This window comes from Schistocerca serialis, chromosome 9 (assembly GCF_023864345.2).
Source record: "Schistocerca serialis cubense isolate TAMUIC-IGC-003099 chromosome 9, iqSchSeri2.2, whole genome shotgun sequence".
Lineage (NCBI taxonomy): Eukaryota > Metazoa > Arthropoda > Insecta > Orthoptera > Acrididae > Schistocerca > Schistocerca serialis.
In genome coordinates, this window is record NC_064646.1 from 161,898,352 (window position 1) to 161,917,785 (window position 19,434).

The 19,434-nt window shown below is 44.7% G+C and overlaps 1 protein-coding gene and 1 pseudogene across 1 annotated transcript in view; both read right to left on the bottom strand.

Annotated features, from left to right (window-relative positions):
• The window catches only part of LOC126419447 (probable tubulin polyglutamylase TTLL2), a 410,877-nt gene that overhangs the window by 14,610 nt on the left and 376,833 nt on the right, over window positions 1-19,434 (bottom strand). Inside the window, exon 11 of the mRNA XM_050086635.1 lies at window positions 7,801-8,051. Coding sequence (XP_049942592.1) covers window positions 7,801-8,051 — 251 coding nt within the window. The remainder of the gene's footprint in view (window positions 1-7,800; window positions 8,052-19,434) is intronic.
• LOC126420217 (5S ribosomal RNA) lies at window positions 7,563-7,680 on the bottom strand (annotated as a pseudogene).

The following is a 19,434-nucleotide window of genomic DNA, read 5'->3' on the forward strand; positions in this document are numbered from 1 at the left end:
AGGAGCTGCTCGACCATTACACCCCATCCTTTTTAACTCCCTACTCTCAGTCACATTGCTAAATGGACTACTGGTAGCACTTAGGAACTCATGAGTGATTCCTTCCACTGACTTCATGCAATTTCTCACAGCCACCATTCACAATGGTCGACGATCCCTGGTTGTTAGTACACGAGGTTAGCCTAGTATTCATTTACTCATGGTTGCTCCTTTGCGTATTCATTTCAGAATGACATCACCAACAGTCGACTTCCGCAGCTTTAGGGGAGTTGAAATGCCCCTGGTGGGTTTGTCACTCGTCTGACAACCGATGCCCATTCCACATTCGAAGTTACTCAGCTCACTGGAGCGGCACATTATTTTGTTGCTGCTCCTCTATTGGCAACACAATACTCTCCGCCTCCTATTGTAATGGTGGGTGTACCTTTCATAACATCTTGTGGTCAATTTCGCATTACAAAGGGTTGTTCGAATAGTTTTGATCAGATAACGTAGAGGAACTGCCCACTCTTCTAGAAACGGTATACGGTGGGCCGCTTAAAAATACGTCACATGGTGGAAAAAGGCGCTGTAGGATAGGCCTATCTAACCGACGTCAGTCTGTTGTAGAAATTATGGAACACGCAGTACATTGCGCTCATGTGCGATGCATTTTCTGGAAACCGAACAACTCATACGAAGTAATCGATATGCACCGTCTTTGAGAAACCCTGCCTGCTCTGTTCGTTCGTGAGATCCAGAGGATACCGTGTTTCTTGATTTTCGGAAGGCCGTCGATATGGTTCCGCTCCATCTCCTAATACACTAAATAGGCGCATACGGAATACTTGAACAGATACGCGATTGGACTGAAGGCTTCATTGCAAACAGAACAAATAAAACACTATACGTCATTCCTTCGCCAAAATCGAAGGCAACAACCACTGTGTCTCAAGGAGGTGAGCTAGGGCCGCTGCTGTTCACGTTGTAAAGGGTGTTAAAGAAGCAGTTCATATTTTAAGAGGCGGCGTATGGACCAAAACGAGAAAAAAATGTCCAGTAAATATGGATTCTAAAATGCATACCGTGAGAGATATGAACACTTGTTCATCTTCGCTACTGCGAAACATATTGTTATTACAAACGACTTACAGAATGCAGTAAACAAATGAGTAAACAAATGAGAACACGATTCTGTTACTGTAAGGTACACAGAGGTGACAAGTCATGGGACAGCGATATGCTCATATACAGATGGCAGTAGTATTGCGTACACAAGGTATAAAAGGGCAGAGCATTGGCGGAGCTACCATTTGTACTCAGGTGATCCATGTAGAAAGGTTTCCGACGTGATTATGGCCACACGACGGGAACTAACAGCCTTTCAACGCGAAATGGATCTGGGACATTCCATTTCGGAAATCGTTATGGAATGCAATATTCCGAGATCCACAGTGTTAAGAGTGTGTCGAGAATACCTAATTTCAGGCATTACCTCTCAGCACGGACAACGCAGTGGCCGCCGTCCTTCATTTAACGACCGAGAGCAGCAGCGTCTGCATAGAGCTGACAGTGCCAACACACAAGCAACACTGCGTGAAACAACCGCAGAAAACAATAAGTGACGTACGACGAACGCATCCCTTAGGACAGTGCGGCAAAATTTGATGTCAATGGGCTACGGTAGCAGACGACGGACGAGAGTGTCTTTGCTAACAGTAGCGCCTCTCCACGGCTCGTGACCATCTCGGTTCGACCCCAGACGACTCGAAAACAATGACCTGGTCAGATGAGTCCTGATTTCACTTGGTAAGAGCTGATGGTAGGATTCGAATGTGGTGCAGATCCCACGAAGCCCTGGATCCAAGCTGTCTACAAGGCACTGTGCCAGCTGGTGCTGGCTCCATAATGGTGTGGGCTGTGTTTACGTGGAATGGACTGGATCCTCTGGTCCCATTGAAGGCTGTAGAGGTAACACAGCTAAATATTTCTGCAGGGGACTTCCAACGACTTGATGAGTCCATGCCACGACGAGTTGCTGCATTAAGCTGGGCAAAAGGAGGTTTGACACAATATTAGGAGGTATCCCATGACTTTTGTCACTTCAATGTGATCTGCTCGCTATTGCATATGACCTGCACTTGTGGGCCATCGCTAAAAGATATGCTCAATGTAGAGTCAGTTCATAGTAAGGCATGCTTCGTCTTAGTGAATCACGCGTTCTCTGAAAAATTCCACGTTGGTCATGGATGTGCTGGCAGGCATTGCTGATGCGTTTTTGTGGTGTTTGGACATCATTAATGAGACTTGTGCACACCAAAGTTTTCAAGTGGCCCTACAACCGAAAATCCAAGGAATTAAGATCGACAGAACTAACTGGACAACGTACTGCACTTCTCCGACCAATCCATTTCTCATGAAATAACTGAGTGAGGCGTTCTAGGACAGGGAGAAAACGGGTGGTGCATGAGCCTCATACCCAGCTGTGTTGGAATGGTATCTTCTCTAGCAGGAGAGGGAAGTCGTTTGATTGGAAATGAAGAAACCTTGCACCAGTTAACCTGTTTGGTAGCACGTAAGGCTCTGTTAGTCCATCGCTAATGAAATGTAAAATATGCGAGAGTCCCTTCCCAGGGAGATCGGCCGCCTGGTGCAAATCTTTTTATGTGACGCCTCTTCAATAACTTGCTCACCGATGACGATGAAATGAGGACGGGGACAATACACACACCCAGTCAGAGAACGAAGGAAAATCACCAATTCTGTCGGGATTCTAAGCCGGGGCCCCGTGGTACAGAGTGAGCAACGCTAATCATAAGATCATGACCTGTTGACATCCTGGCCATATATTAATTGGGCATGTACAAGTGCTGATAGCTCTTAAAGCAAACATTTAAGAGCCCATGTTTACTGGATATCTTTCTCATATTTTGGTCCGTACTATCACCTCTCAAAATATGGAATACCTGTACTTTTTTTTAACATCCTGTACATATAGACATGACTTGGCAGAAAACCTACCTGGCCCTATGAGGCTGTTTACAGATGACACTCGGAGATGACACATCGCTAGGAAATTATTACGAAGTTCTGAGAGACTTGAAGGTGATCAGCACGTGACACAAAGTTACGCAGTAGACTTTAAAAACAAATAAAGATAATAAAATGCGTGTAAACAGATGAAAAGATCCGATGTTGTTAGACTACGTGATAGTCGATCAGTTTTTGGAATTCGTCACAACCTCTAAGTATCTTGAGGCAGGAGCGGATCCAAGGTGGGGGACGAGAAGGCTTCACGAGTGTCGTGACCCTTCCCAGAGGAACATTTTAGTAGAAGCGTTTTTCAGTTTATGCTTCTCAGCTCTTGCTCTTCTCGAATATATATTTCTTTCCTTTGACCAATGCGAGACCAAAGCCCTCGGTTCTCGGATTTGTACGTATTTGCTTACATTTTGTGACTGCTGTCCCTAGCAGGAACGCTACATTGAAAGACGTATGAAAAACAGGCAGTATGTTATATTTGCAGCAACAGATACACAGAAATACGCCAAGAAATATTCAGTCAACTTTCAAAAATGATAATGAAAATGTAAGAGGCTAAAATATTTCGAAAACTATTTTGATGAAAATAATGAGGTTGTTTAAGCACTAGTGGTAAGGGAAAAAAAGAATAAACGCCACTGGGAAACAGCCGTTGGGTCACGGTGTGTCCAGACGCGGTAGGTTGTCGGTATTCGTTGTCTCGAGGTAACGTAAGCGACTGGCGTATCGGAGGTTGCGTGTTCGATGTCTGCGTGGCTGTGGAATTTCACATGTGCTTTTGCTGAGTACATGGATAAAAATGATAGTAGCAACAAACTTCAAATCTGAATTCGATGTAATGTTTGTAAGTGAAAACAAATTCTGATGGAAAGATATAAATGATATACTCAGCAACAGAACACACTAAATTCCTCAGCCACGCAGTACTCGTTCTGACTGAAACAAGGCGCAACATGTGATGCGGCCGGCCGCTGGAACCGAGGGGTTCTATGCGCTTGTCCGGAACCGTGTTGCTGATACGGTCGCAGGTTCGAATCCTGTCTCGGGCGTGGATGTGTCTGATGTCCTTAGGTTAGTTAGGTTTGAGTAGTTCTAAGTCTAGGGGACTGATGACCTCAGATGTTAAGTCCCATAGTGTTTTCGCAATTACAAGCAGATTCAAATGAATGTATGGATATATATTCCGCATGTCCTTGAAAGGCTTGGAACAATAGTTAGTGACATGAACGAAAATGCTATGAGGATAAAACTGCCCTTGAACACATAAGGGGGAAGAGGTGGCAGAAGGAAGTGGGTTTTATGTTTCGAAAACGGCCGATGTTTGTGTCAAATCTCCAATTTTCAGGGTCGCCACGCCGAGTGATTACATACCTGATCAAGTTTATCAGAAAGTTTAGTTGGATAGTACATTCTGCAAATATTTAGAAACGAGTAGAATTCATTGAAATATACTATAGGAAGCTGAAATGCAAAATATTTTTCTGTTCCATTATGTTCGGAAAAATCATTCATCTTCCTAATCACATGCAAAAATAAGCAAATTAAATCTTTATTAACTATAAGCAAGTTGCATACAAAACCCTTCGACATTATCTTTAACTCGTCCAGGAATAACCCAGGTAGTATCTCCAACGATTACAAAATGGCTCTGAGCGCTATGGGACTTAACATCGAAGGTCATCACTTAAACCTAACTAACCTAAGGGCATCACAAACATCCATGCCCGAGGCAGGATTCGAACCTGCGACCGTAGCGGTAGCGCGGTTCCAGACTGAAGGGCCTAGAACCGCTCGACCACACTGGCCGGCCCAACGATTACAGAAAAATAAAAACGGCCAGTCTAATTGCAACTAATATTTACTTATTCTGGTAACCGCTTTCAGTCAACACACCATCTTCAGACCAGTAATTCCTTGGTGACGTGTGAAGCCAGTCAACTTACCTGCTGTATGTACCAAAAGGTACCAGTCAACAACTGCAGTTGGCTCCACACATCACGAAGAAGTTACCGATCGGAAGGTGGTCATGTTTGACTGAAACCGGTTACCACAATAAATACACTGACGGGGAAAAAATTCGTGCTCCTGGAAAGACAACGCCGATTTCGATCCGATAATGGCATATGCCACCTGGGGGATAGTAGATGTGCTTATATTGGTTTCAACGTTACCCTTTAACAGACAGCGCAGTGGCTTACCTACCAGACGCCGTCTGTGTCTACCCTTTAATAGGAAATGTTCACATCTAGAAGACTGAAGGGTGGTAACATTAAGAATGCAACGGAAACTCCACTGTTAAATGCAGAGAAGAGAGCGCGTAGGTCGAAAAAGTACACTGAAGGCCTCTGTGAGGGGGAAGATTTGTCTGATGTGATACAAGAAGCAACAGGAGTCGATATAGAAGAGATAAGGGATCCTCTACTAGAACCAGAATTTAAGGGAGCTTTGGAGGTAGAAGGGATAGATAACATTCCATCAGAATTTCTAAAATCACTGGGGTAAGTGGCAACAAAAAACTATTCACGTTGGTGTGTAGACTGTATGAGTCTGGCGACATACCATCTGACTTTCGGCAAAATGTCATCCACACAATTCCCAAGACGACAAGAGCTGACAAGTGCGAAAATTATCGCACAGTCAGCTTAACAGCTCATACACCCAAGTTGTTGACAAGAATAATATACAGATGAATGGAAAAGAAAATTGAGGATGTGTTAGATGACGATCAGTTAGGCTTTAGGAAAGGTAAGGGCACGAGAGAGGCAATTCTGACATTGCGATTGGTAATGAAAGCAAAACAAAAGAAAATCAAGACACTTTCATAGGTTTTGTCGACCTGGAAAAAGCATTTGACAATGTAAAATGGTGCAAGATGTTCAAAATTCTGCAAAAAAGTAGGGGTAAGCAATAGGGAAAGACGGGTCATATACAATATGTACAACAGCCAAGAGGGAATAATAAGAGTGGACGACCAAGAACGAAGTGCTCGTATTAAAAAGGATGTAAGACAAGGATGCAGCCTGTTCAATCTGTACATCGAGGAAGCAATGATGGAAATAAAAGAAAGGTTCAGGAATGGAATTAAAATTCAAGATGAAAGGATATCAATGATACGATTCGCTGATGACATTGCTATCCTGAGTGAACGTGAAGGAGAATTGCATGATCTTCTGAATGGAATGAACAGTCTAACGAGTACATAGTATGGATTGAGAGTAAATCGAAGAAAGACGAAAGTAATGAGAAGTAGCAGAAATGAGAAAAGCAAGAAACATAACATCAGGACTGATGGTCACAAAGGCAGAAAAATAACCAATGACGGACAGAGCAAAGAGGATATCAAAAGGAGACTAGCACTGGCAGAAAGGGCAATCCCGGAAAAGAGAATTCTACTAGTATCAAACGTAGGCCTAAATTTGAGGAAGAAATTTCTGAGAAGTACGTTTGGAGGACAGTATTGTACGGTAGTGAAACATGGACCGTGAGAAAACCGGAACAGAAGAGAATCGAAACATTTGAGATGCGGTACAACAGACGATTAGGTGGGTTGATAAGGTAAGGAATGAGGAGGTTCTGCGCAGAATCGGAGAGGAAAGGAATGTGTGGAAAACAATGAATAGGAGAAGGGACAGGATGGTGGAACATCTGCTAAGACATCAGGGAATGAGTTCCATGGTACTAGCGGGAGCTGTAGAGGGCAAAAACTGTAGAGGATGGCCCGTTGTTCTGCCGTTCTCGCAGGGGAAGGTGACGTGCTGTTCCACCAGGATGACGCTCGCCCACACTCTTCCCGTGGAAACTCAATGTGCTCTGCAAGACGTGCAGCGACTTCCCTGGCCAGCACGATCTCTGGACCTGTCTCTAATCGAGCACGTGTGGTGTATGATGGGACGAGAAGTGACTCGTACGACTCGTTACTCGACAACTCATACAGAACTACATGAATGGGTCGAGCAGGCGTGGCGATTAACTGCGTGCTAAAGTCAGCGCCTGCATTGCTGCCTGTGGAGACTACACCATATACTAATATGGGTGTTTCAGCGCGGGTCGATATCCGGTACCTCAGAACCGCTTGTGCTGTCAATCTGTAAATGTAATAATTTCATGTACTCCATATGCACTGTTGCAACAACAAATCTGGAATGCATTTGAAATCTCTAAAAGGGTGTACTAATTTCTTTCCGGCAATAAGTGTTGGTTGGAATCTAGACTGACTGTTTTTGTCATAGAAAATTAAGAGCAGTTTACTAACAGAGTGCTTCACAATTTTGATGTTGAAGCTAGTGTAATCGTAGTGCAAATATATAATGTTGAATGTGAGAGACACATTTGCCATAAAGCACTCCGTCTTCAGGCCACAAGTGGCCCATCGGGACCATCCGACCGCCGAGTCATCCTCAGGTGAGGATGCGGATAGGAGGGGAGTGTGGTCAGCATACCGCTCTCCCGGTCGTTAAGATAGTTTTCTTTGACCAGAGCCGCTACTATTCGGTCGAGTAGCTCCTCAATTGGCATCAAGAGGCTGAGTGCACCCCGAAAAATGGCAACAGTGCATGGCGGCCTTGATGGTCACCCACCCAAGTGCCGGCCACGCCCAACAGCGCTTAACTTCGGTGATCTCACGGGAACCGGTGCATCCACTGCAGCAAGACCGTTACCATTTGCCATAACACTAGTTTAAATTATAACACATGTTGGAAACGAAAGTATTCCTTTCTATTTTGGAGAATAGAGTTCTCGTTTTTATGCCTCTCTAATGTGGATTAACTGCATTCATACCTGTCACCAACAGATGGCGGGCCAGGAGAAGGGGCGCGGGTAGGCGCGGAAGCGGCGCTGGGGGCGGCGGAGGCGGCAGCGCGGTCGTCCAGCGGGCAGAGGCGCACCCACGCGCCCTCGGAGGCGGGCGGCCGCCGCCAGTCGCGCCCGTTGCCCCACATGGCGGTGGGGGCGGACGCGGCTGCGGAGGCGGCGGAGGCGGCGCGGTCCGCCGCACGACCGCTGTAGCAGCGCCCGCCACTGCGGAGCCCCTGCGGAGTAAGTGCCAAGCAGGCCGCTGGATGAAGGCTCCTAGCAGCACTTGGGATTTACGACTTATCACGCTGCCAAAGACATTATCAGGCCAGAGAAACACATGTTCCTCCGCCAAGTAAATACTCTGTCTTCCACACAGAGGCAACGGAGTGCAAATCCAAAGTTTAATACGGCTAGTTTACGGCCTGCAGGCGCGTACTGAGAGTTGAGATTACTAAACATTCTGTTTTTTTGCGAAGGGCTAACTACACTGGCGTGCAAAACTTTAAGGACGAAAGTAACATTCGCATGATATGTCACTGCCAAGTAACATAGCTCGATAACACTTGGACTGTACGTACGAGGTGTGTGAGAAAAGTATGAGACTGACAACACTACGAGCGACCTGGCAACGCTGTGTTGTTCTGCTTGTGTAGACCGGTGTGTTCATCCCTTCCAGATGCTCAGTCTCAGTTTCAGCTCCGTACAGCCATCATGTAATTTTCAAGAGCGCCATCAATGTAGTTGTATTTTTGTTGTGTGTTACGAAAATGGAACAGTGGAATTTAGAGGAACGTTGTGCCATAAAGTTTTGTGTTAAACTTGGAAAATCCGTGAGTGTGGCGTTTGAAAGGTTTTAGCAGGTCTATGGGGAACATTTCCTATGAAGATCAAGTTTTTTGCTGGCAGAAATCATTTTTGGAAGGCCAAAAACACGTTGAAGATGAACGTCGCTCAGGCAGACGTTCAACTTCAAACACCGACGGAAACGCTGAGAATATGTGTGCTCTTGTGAGATGACACTGACGTTTAACACTGAGGATGATGGTTGACCTGTTAAACATTTTTAATGTACATCAAATTTTGACCGAAATTTTGCACATGTGAAAGGTTTGTGCCAAAGTGTGCCAAACCTCACAACTGGGTGGAAGGACAATCGAAGAAAACGAAAAGAAAAATCTTCTTGAGAGGACTGTCAATGACCATAAATGCTTCAGTCGTGTGATAATGGGTGGTGAATCCTGGACTTTTGAGTACGATCTTGAGACAAAGCGGCAAAGTAAGGAGTGGCACATTGAGGCATCTCATCCACCGAAAAAAGCTCGAATGATCAAATCAGAGATCAAAACAATCCTGATTTGTTTTTTTTGATTGTATGGATATCGTGCATTAAGAATTTGTTTCTCCAGGAGAAACTGCCAACCAAGTGTTTTACAAAGATGTCTTTGAAAGGCTCAAAAGAACCAAAAAGGTGAATCGAGTGAGACTCGACATTGCAGAGAAGTGGATGCTTCATCATGACAACGCCCCATGTCACATGGCCACGTCAGTCATGAAATTTTTGACCTCAAAAGGCATTCCTGTCGTTCCGCAGACCCCCTATTCACCTAATTTGCGCCCTTTGACTTGTTTCTTTTCTCTAAATTGAAAAGTTTCTTAAAAGGACGTCATTTTGGGGCTCTGGAGGACATTCAAAAGAATGTGGCCGTTATATTAAAGGCACTAGCTTTCAGCACAGCTACCTAGGACCAGGAGCAACGCCCCACCAGTGTGTAGGTGCCAAGCGGAACTACTCTGAAGGGGCGATGTTATTGATGAAAAAAAAAACCTTTTGTAGATAAAAATCAGTCTCATTACATTTCTCACATACCTTGTAGATAGAACTGCTGCAATATAGTACAGAAGTTAACACCTAATGAGACTAACAGAAACGACACCTTTATTCAAAGAGCATAATTACACTGAATTCATCGCCATTATGATAGTCTCCTGGGCATTATAAAAGGCAGGACATGGTTATTAATAAGGTGTGTGATCACCAAGCACAGCAATGCATGCTCTGTAACGTGCTCACTCAAGGTTGGAAGCTAATTCTTGCGGTAGGGTGTTCCAGATATCAGCACGGCTGACAATTGCTGGATGGTCGTTGCTGTACGTGGGAGTGCCGAAACACATTTCCCTAGCGCATCCCACACGTGATCGATGGGATTTAAGTCGGGGGAACGAGCAGGCCAGTCCATCTGCACTGTTTGCACTCTAATCTGCGAAAATGAAGTCAGGACCTAATGCACCCATGAAAAGATGTACATGGGGAAGGGGTACGGTGTCACACTAATGATGACCGTTGTGTGTACCGTGTTAAAGATTCTGAAGTCGGTACATCCATGCGACATTATGCCTCCACACACCATAACAGCTGGATCACCAAAATGATCGTTTTCGACAATCTTCCTGGGTGCGTTGCGTGTTCCCACCTCTCTTCTTATGAAGGTGCGTCCAGAATCTCTACTCAAACTGAGCTGCTCTCATCCGAGAAGTGCTGTAACCCACTCATTGGACAAGTCTCTATGCTCTAGGCACTATCGCAAACAGTGCTGCCAGTGTGCAGGTGTCAATGGAACATAATGTACTGCTCATCACACAAAGACACCATCTCTATGCAGTCACCGTACCACTGTGGATTGTACTACTGCGTGCCTTGCAGTTCTGTTAAATGTGGTTAGAACTGCATCTGCTCTGTGACCTGGCTCCCTCCTTGCGTGCTGCAGAAAACAGCGGCCATCTGCTGCTGTAGTTTAGCGTGGTAGGCCACCTCCTCTCCTTCGGGCGGCTGTGTCTGTGTTCTGGAACGCTCCTCAAGCAAGTGAAACAGTGCTCTGAGCAGTACCTGGGCTACACTTGTCACACTTCGTCTTTCTTCCAGTTTCCAGACGATTCTTCCTCGTGTGAAGTCATACAGATGTCACCGGTCCATGTTGTAATGAAGAACACCACCACAGAGCTCCATAACTGCTCTCTGATTGACACATACTGTCTTTACCATTCCTTCAACTGCCTCGTGTTATGGGGCCATCCCCATTTGACGCTGTAGTTACACTTACCTCATGCCATGTGACGCCTAACTTTCTGGCAACACGTTCCCACACTTTCATACATTTCCACCAAGTAGTTAATATGGCATGTTACTTTACCTATCTCGTCCGTAAGTCTTGAGAGCAGTGTGTAACTATATGCAGTTGCGGCTAGTTTGTTATACATTAAGATTACACTGAAATTTTTTAACTGTATGTTCGTCTTGACACTTGTAAGCGCAGGTATGAGCGTGAGCCATACTGTTTTAATTTCACTTTGGAAAAATCACGCTGCGACAATGAAACTTCGTGATGGTGTCAGTCCTCTATACAGGCCGATTCTTATTAACGTTTAAAAACCTTCGAGATGACGTAGATGACGCTGAGACATAGATTTAATATAAGACATTTGGGGGTCGCAAATGTCGGGAAATACCCCAAAAGTGGATGAGAAATGTTGAACAGATGACGTTACCAAATGACGCATGTCGCCGCACGTGCAGCAGTTGAGCCTGATCATCCCAGCCGTAGTTTTTACGTCGGTGTGGCTCTGGTCCCAAGTGTGCGGCTTTAGCGCCTGGAGCTCAGGTTCGAGACTTGCGTCTGGCAGGCAGTATCCTTTTCGTTGCTTCAGACAATTTTTTCTTTTCATTGAGGTAAGATTTATTATTACTGTCGTTACCAGTAAATGACCTAAATAATGTCTGTAAACAAAAGAAGAAGAGACGAAAGGAAAGAAACACAAAATAAGAGCAGCTTTTAGTTGGTTACAGTAAGGACAATAATTACGTAAGTTGAACGTTTACAACAGACCACATTTACAAAAGGTGTCAGAAACTGGCGCCGTTTGCTCGAATGCAAGTATCGCCTCGCTCAATCATCCCTTCACCCCCTAGCCCAACCAATGCACGTGCGATGAGGTACGTCACCTTGTGACGTCAGATGTTCAACATTTATCATCCATTTTTGGGGTATTTCCCGACATTTGCGATTCCATGTGTCTTATATTAAATTAATTACCTCAGTGCCATCTACGTCGTTTCGGGGTTTTTAAGTGGTAATAAGAATCACCCTGTACGGTCATTCCTCAATGCGACACTTTTTCACAACGATGAGCGACTTGGTGGAGACTTCGGTTGTACGAGGGTAATCCCAAAAGTAAGGTCTCTTATTTTTTTATAGCTACAGAACTCTGTTTGTGTGGCAGTTGGTCACACTGTTATGAAGAGTGCTTCACGCGCTGTGTGTAAACATGCGCACGCCGCGCTCAGGCGCTCAGTCTTAGCTTGGCAGCCGTTGAGAATGGAGCTCCCGTTGGATGTTACCGTCAAGTGCGAACTGCGCGCAGTTATTCGGTTTTTGAGCGCAAAGGGCACTGCATCGATTGAAATCCATCGCCAATTGACGGAAGTGTATGGTGAGTCGTGCATGGATGTCAGAAATGTTCGTAAGTGGTGTAGAGAGTTTGCAGCTGGACGGACCGAAATTCACGACGAAAAAGGAGCGGGAGACCGTCAATTTCTGAGGAGACAGTGTTGAAAGTTGAGCAAAGCATGCGTGAAGATCGGCGGATGACCCTGGATGATCTCTGCACGTTGGTTCCTGAGGTTTCCCGAAGCACCGCTCACAGAATTTTAACGGAAACATTGACCTACCGGAAGGTGTGTGCAAGATGGGTGCCACGCATACTGACTGAGAACCACATGCGGCAACGAGTTGATGCTTCCCATGCATTTCTTCACCGCCTTGCAGCCGAACAGGACAGTTTTCTGGACCGGTTAAAAGTACATTTGGCCGGAAAGCGATTCAGTTCCAACGACGAGATGAAAGAAGAGATTCATAACTTTCTGAACAGCATGGCGGCGAGCTGGTATGACATGGGCATACAAAAACTGCCACAGCGTCTACAAAAATGCATCGACAGAAATGGTGATTATGACGAAAAATAGGTAAATGTTCAAGCTGTAAGCTGATGTAAACCATTGTAGAAATAAACAGGTCTATGTGCTTTTAAAAAAATAGGAGACCTTACTTTTGGGATTACCGTCGTAGGAGTCTGCATTTTGGCTATTCAGAAAACGTTTCACTTCGAAGTCAATTATTCTGGGAATGACTGCCAAACAAGGACTAGCTTCATTCGAGGAAAAAGGAAGAAGTCACCCGGTGCCATGTCAGGAGAATGTGGCGAGCGAAGTCAGATGTGATAGCGGAAGGAAGTAGTGCGGTGCCGCTGTTGCCTGTGCTAAATAAGCTGCGTCGTTGTTGTGGAGCAAAACACCCTCTTCGACCGCTCCCCCCCGACGGTACGTCTTCAGTTTCCTCCGTAACCTCGTCAGGAGATGTCGGTAGTGTGTTCCGGTGACAGTTTGACCCTTTAGAACAGAATCCGGTAGCACCACACCATCGTAGTCTGCATGATCTTTCCTGATGATTTTGAATCTTCGTCATTTCCTGGAGTGGTGTTTCCACTGCTTGCTTTGCTGCTTTATTGTGGGATCGTTATGATACATCCAGCATCATGGTGATTAGGTGGCTGAAGAAATCATCTGGATTGGCGGGACACAGCTGCAAGGTTTCTGCTTCTGCCTTGCTTCGTTGTGCTTTTTGAAAGAGTGTGGGCGGTCACGTAACCTAGTGGGTGGCGATCTTGGCCATTTTGAAAACCTTGAGCTAGGTGTCGAAAACTGAAACGTGATTCGAGCAGCAGGGCCTCCACATCTCTTACGATTACCGTGTCTTCACAGAGATATGGTCGGCCACTTCGTTCTTCGTCATTCACAGCACAATAGAAGCATCTGCGTCATCTATCCATCGACCAGTGTTGCCATATGCAACGGTCTCGAAATCAGGAGAAAGACACTCGAAAAATCAAGAGATAGCAGTAGATACTAGACAGCCTATTCTCCATGCTAATACTCCACTGTTATAGATATGTTAATAAATGTAATATATAATACAAAATTCATGCTACAGTAAACTGGGAAATTACTACTACAGTGATTTCACAAACAACGTATCTAAAATTATCGCCCTTTTTACTACGTCGTAGCCAATATTTGAATTTAGCTTCAATTTCCACTCAGTTTTGTGATTTTGAGCGCTCTTTATTTTTTTCCAAACTCTAGGTTCTCTCATTTCCGCGTTTAACTTTCATGAAAGCGATCTATTTCAAACATTTGCACACTAACTGGAGACCAAGCACAACTAACAGCGAATTGATGCACCTTAACTTCCAACAGTGAAGTGTTGGCAGTATGCACAGCCATAAGCGGTTACATTATTTACATTTTCAAACCCTTCACTCACACCATTCTACTAATTCAAAGAAAGTTGACACCAAGTGACACATCTTACCGAACGGTTTGACAACTTAGCTTTCCAAGCCTGTCAGTCATAGGGACTCACGTCACGAAAATACAAATACCACGTGAACAGCTTTGCTTTCTTGGAACGAATTACCAAAGGGGTATTGCAAACTTATTTTGACATTATGGAAATAAATGACAGACATTTTATTTTCAGCTTAGACGGTCACGAGTCGTTAGACTGTACTATAAGAATCTGTTTTTAGATTAGATTAGATTAGATTTACTTTCATTCCAATTGATCCGTAGTGAAGAGGTCCACCAGGATGCAGAACATGTAAGAAAAACAATAACACATGGCAAATATTTACAACTGAAACAAATAAGCTAATGTACCTTCCACAGGTCCCAAGTGGAATGATCGTCATTTTTCTAAATGAACACGATATTAAAGAACCATTTTACAAACACTGATGCACTGAATTTAAAATAAAAAATTATTTATACGGTAATAAACATGTAATAGAACTACTAAATACTTATTTACATTGAACACATTACTGCACTGAAATGGTGCAGAACATAGATTGTATTTGCACACACACACACACACACAAATCGGTTGGTTCTACTAAGAAACTCATCAATGGAATAGAAGGAGTTGGCCACCAATAAATACTTTAGGCTTCTCTTAAACTGAATTTCATTGGCTCTTAAGCTTTTTATGGCTACTGGCAAGTTATTGAAAATGTCTGTTCCTGAATAATGCACACCTTTTTGTAGAAGAGTAAGTGACTTTAATTCCTTGTGAAGATTATTCTTATTTGTAGTATTGATTCCATGAATTGAGCTGTTGGTTTGAAAAAGTGATATACTTTTAATGAGAAATTTCACTAAGGAATAAATATATTGGGAAGCAGTAGTTAGTATCCCTAGTTCCTTAAACAGGCTTCTGCACGATGTTCTTGAATTCACACCACATATCACTCTTACTGCACGTTTTTGTGCCCGGAAAACTTTAGCTTGGCTTGATGAATTACCCCAAAAAATAATCGCATATGACATTATGGAATGAAAGTAAGCATAGTATGCCAGCTTTTTTATTTTTATATCCCCTATGTCTGACACAATTCGCATCGCAAATAGAGATTTGTTAAGACGCTTCAGCAGTTCTGTGGTGTGCTCCTCCCAGTTGAATTTATTATCAAGCTGTAATCCCAAGAATTTAACACTGTCCACTTCTTCTATCTGCTTGTTATCGTATGTTAGGCCTATACTCGTGAGACACCCCGTACAAGTTCTGAACTGCATGTAGTGTGTTTTTTTCGAAGTTTAGTGACAAAGAATTGGCTAGGAACCAGTGATTAATGTCCACAAAAATTTCATTAGCCGATCCTTCTATGACTACACTTGATTTGCTATTTATTGCTATGTTTGTATCATTGGCAAACAAAACGAACTTGGCATCTGGTAATGTTACTGATGAAAGGTCATTGATATGCACAAGAAAAAGTAAGGGCCCTAAAATAGCTTTCTGTAGTCAGGCGTAGGGCGAGTTGTCGTTGTCCAGGCACATATGATAAGCAGATAAACTGTGGTTCTAAATAACATCCGTGCGAGGAATAAACACAGAGCAGCTTGACTTACTCTTTGGGGTGAGGAATTCCCAGAAGGAATGCCCAAAACTTAATTGATTTTTCAGTAAATAAAGAGTTAAAGAAGTGGCGTACCAACAATAATCAGAATTAAAGTTACTTTGAAGGAACAGATACGAATGTGATAAAACCAAGAGATTTGCCCTTTTATTTGCTTTTTAGCAATGGAGCAAGAGACTTTTTCAAAAATGCGGGAAATTTCTTACAAATACAGTAGATCTGAGAACGCTGCCACCGACTCCTATGATGATCCATTATTGCCGTACACTTCCACAGGTTGTTGCAGCGTTATTTCCCCTCATATGGAGAAATCGAATTACCGTACAATACTCCACTTTACCGATCGGCTGCGTTCTTTAGCGGCGTGCCAGTGTACTGTGGCTCAAGGATTTTAGTGTGTAGCAGCAGTGCAGACATGTAGCCGCACTCAAACAAAAAATTAATAACGCAATTTAAATGTTTCTAGGTGGTAATTAAAACCCTATGACTATCTGTCGAAGTTTTGTGGCCTGTCGATAGGTACAGCTAGAAGAGGGAGCGCAACATTGTACGATGGGGTGTTCAATAAGTAGTGCAACACATTTTTTTCTGAATGCAGGTTCATTTCATTCAGGATTCCAATACACCATGGCTACAAAACCCTATATCCGTTCAGTGCGAGACCTGATACCAAGTTAGTGAAAAGGCCTGTATCTCCGCATGGTTTCACTCTACTGGTCGACGTCGGAGCCAACGCCTTGCAGCAACAGTAACCTCTCCATCATCCACGAAGTGCTTCCCGCAGAGTGCATCATTCACTGGGTAAAACAGAAGGAAGTCGCAAGGTGTGAAATCCGGACTGCGTGGTGAATGAGGAAGATTAGTTCAACGGAGTTTTGTAACCTCCTCTCGGGGGTTGGGTTGGGTTGTTTGGGGGAAGAGACCAAACAGCGAGGTCTTCGGTCTCATCGGATTAGGGAAGGGCGGGGAAGGAAGTCGGCCGTGCCCTTTCAAAGATACCATCCCGGCATTCACCTGAAGCGATTTAGGGAAAATCACGGAAAACCTAAATCAGGCTGGCCGGACGAGGGATTGAACCGTCGTCCTCCCGAATGCGAGTCCAGTTTGCTAACCACTGCGCCATCTCGCTCGGTGAGCTCCTCTCGGGTGAGCAGACTCGTACGAGGCCTTTTGTTGCTATCAGAAGTAGAAGTTAGTTTGCATTTTTTGGCGACAAACACGCTGATGTTGTTTCTTCAATTTCCTGAGGGTACCACAGTACACTCCAGAGTTGGTCGTTGCACCGTGAGTGAAGACATCAAACAGGATAATCCCTTTGGAGTCCGAGAAGACCGTCGCCATGCTTTACCGCTCTTGAACTTTTTCTTAGGAGGAGAGGTGGTATGGCGCCTCTCCATGAATTACAGTTTTGTTTCCGATTCGAAGTGATAAACTCATGTTTCATCGCCTGTGACGATGTTTGAAAAAAAAAACTGTCATGATTAGCCTGGTAAGGTTCAAGAACTTCCGCACAGACTTCGTTGCTCTTTATGGTCTTCTGTTAGGCGGCGAGGAACCCAGCGGGAACACCCATTTGAGTGGCCCAAATGGTGGACGAGTGTGTCAGCACTACCAACACGATGTCCAGTTGTGCAGAGAGGTGTTTGATTGTGATCCTTCGGTCACCTCGAATGAGAGTGTCCGCACGTTTCAACATCACAAATAGCTCTGAGCACCATGGGACTTAACATCTGAGGTCATCAGTCCCCTAGAACTTAGAACTACTTAAACCTAACTAACCTAAGGACATCACACACACGCATGCCCGAGGCAGGATTCGAACCTGCGACCGTAGCGGTCGCGCGGTTCTATACTGAAGCGCCTAGAAGCGCTCGGTCACTCCGTCCGGCTTCAACATCACAGGAGTCACAGTTGTGTGCGGTTGGCCGGCAAGCTGGAGATCGGCGAGACTTGGGAAATTTGTTGCGATGGTGACATAAGCCTCGTCCAAAGACTCACTGCGCTTTTTTCAGTGCTGGTCTCCGCAGACTTCCTGCAAGCGCCTATAAATATCTATGATTTCTGGTTTTCCGCCACAAGAAACTCAATGACAGCTCTCCGCGTGGAACACATCTCCGCTAAAAACGCCCTTTTGAAGGTTACATATAGCGCAGACACCAATCGAAAGGTGAAGCAGGAATATTCCACGATGTACCACAACAAATTCCGCGATTTCTCAAACGAAATTGGTTGAGAAAAATGTGTAGCATTTGCTTATTGAACGCCTCTTGTAATTTACACTACTGGCCATTAAAATTGCTACACCAAGAAAAAATGCAGATGGTAAACGGGTATTCATTGGACAAATATATTATACTAGAACTGACATGTGATTACATTTTCATGCAATTTGGGTGCATAGATCCTGAGAAATCAGTACCAAGAACAACCACCTCTAGCCGTAATAACGGCCTTGATACGCCTGGGCATTGGGTCAAATAGAGCTTGGATGGCGTCTACAGGTACAGCTGCCCATGAAGCTTCAACACGATACCACAGTTCATCAAGAGTAGTGACTGGCGTATTGTGACGAGCCCGTTGCACGTCCACCATTGACCAGACGTTTTCAATTGGTGAGAGGTCAGGAGAATGTGCTGGCCAGAGCAGCAGTCGAACATTTTCTGTATCCAGAAAGGCCCGTACAGGACCTGCAACATGCGGTCGTGCATTATCGTGCTGAAATGTAGGGTTTCGCAGGGATCGAATGAAGGGTAGAGCCACGGGTCGTAACACATCTGAAATGTAATTGTTCAAAGTGCCGTCAGTGCGAACAAGAGGTGACCGAGACGTGTAACCAATGGCACCCCATACCATCACGCCAGGTGATGAGCCAGTATGGCGATGACGAATACACGCTTCCAATGTGCGTTCACCACGATGTCGCCAAACAAGGATGCGACCATCATGATACTGTAAACAGAACCTGGATTCATCTGAAAAAATGACGTTTTGCCATTCGTGCACCCAGGTTCGTCGTCGAGTACACCATCGCAGGCGCTCCTGTCTGTGATGCAGCGGCAAGGGTAACCACCGCCATGGTCTCCGAGCTCATAATCCATGCTGCTGCAAACGTAGTCGAACTGTTCGTTCAGATGGTTGTTGTCTTGCAAACGTCCATATCTGTTGACTCAGGGATCGAGACGTGGCTACACGATCCGTTACAGCCATGCGGATAAGATGCCTGTCATCTCGACTGCTAGTGATACGAGGCCGTTGGGATCCAGCATGGCGTTTCGTATTACCCTCCTGAACCCACCGATTCCATATCCGGCTAACAGTCATTGGATCTCGACCAACGCGAGCAGGAATGTTGCGATACAGACGTTAAATTAGCCTCTGGCGTGCCACATGGGAGTGTTATGGGACCATTGATTTTCACAATATATATAAATGGCCTAGTAGATAGCGTCGGAAGTTCCATGCGGCTTTTCGCGGAAGATGCTGTAGTATACAGAGAAATTGCAGCATTAGAAAATTGCAGCGAAATGCAGGAAGATCTGCAGTGGATGGGCACTTGGTGTGGGGAGTGGTAACTGACCCTTAACATAG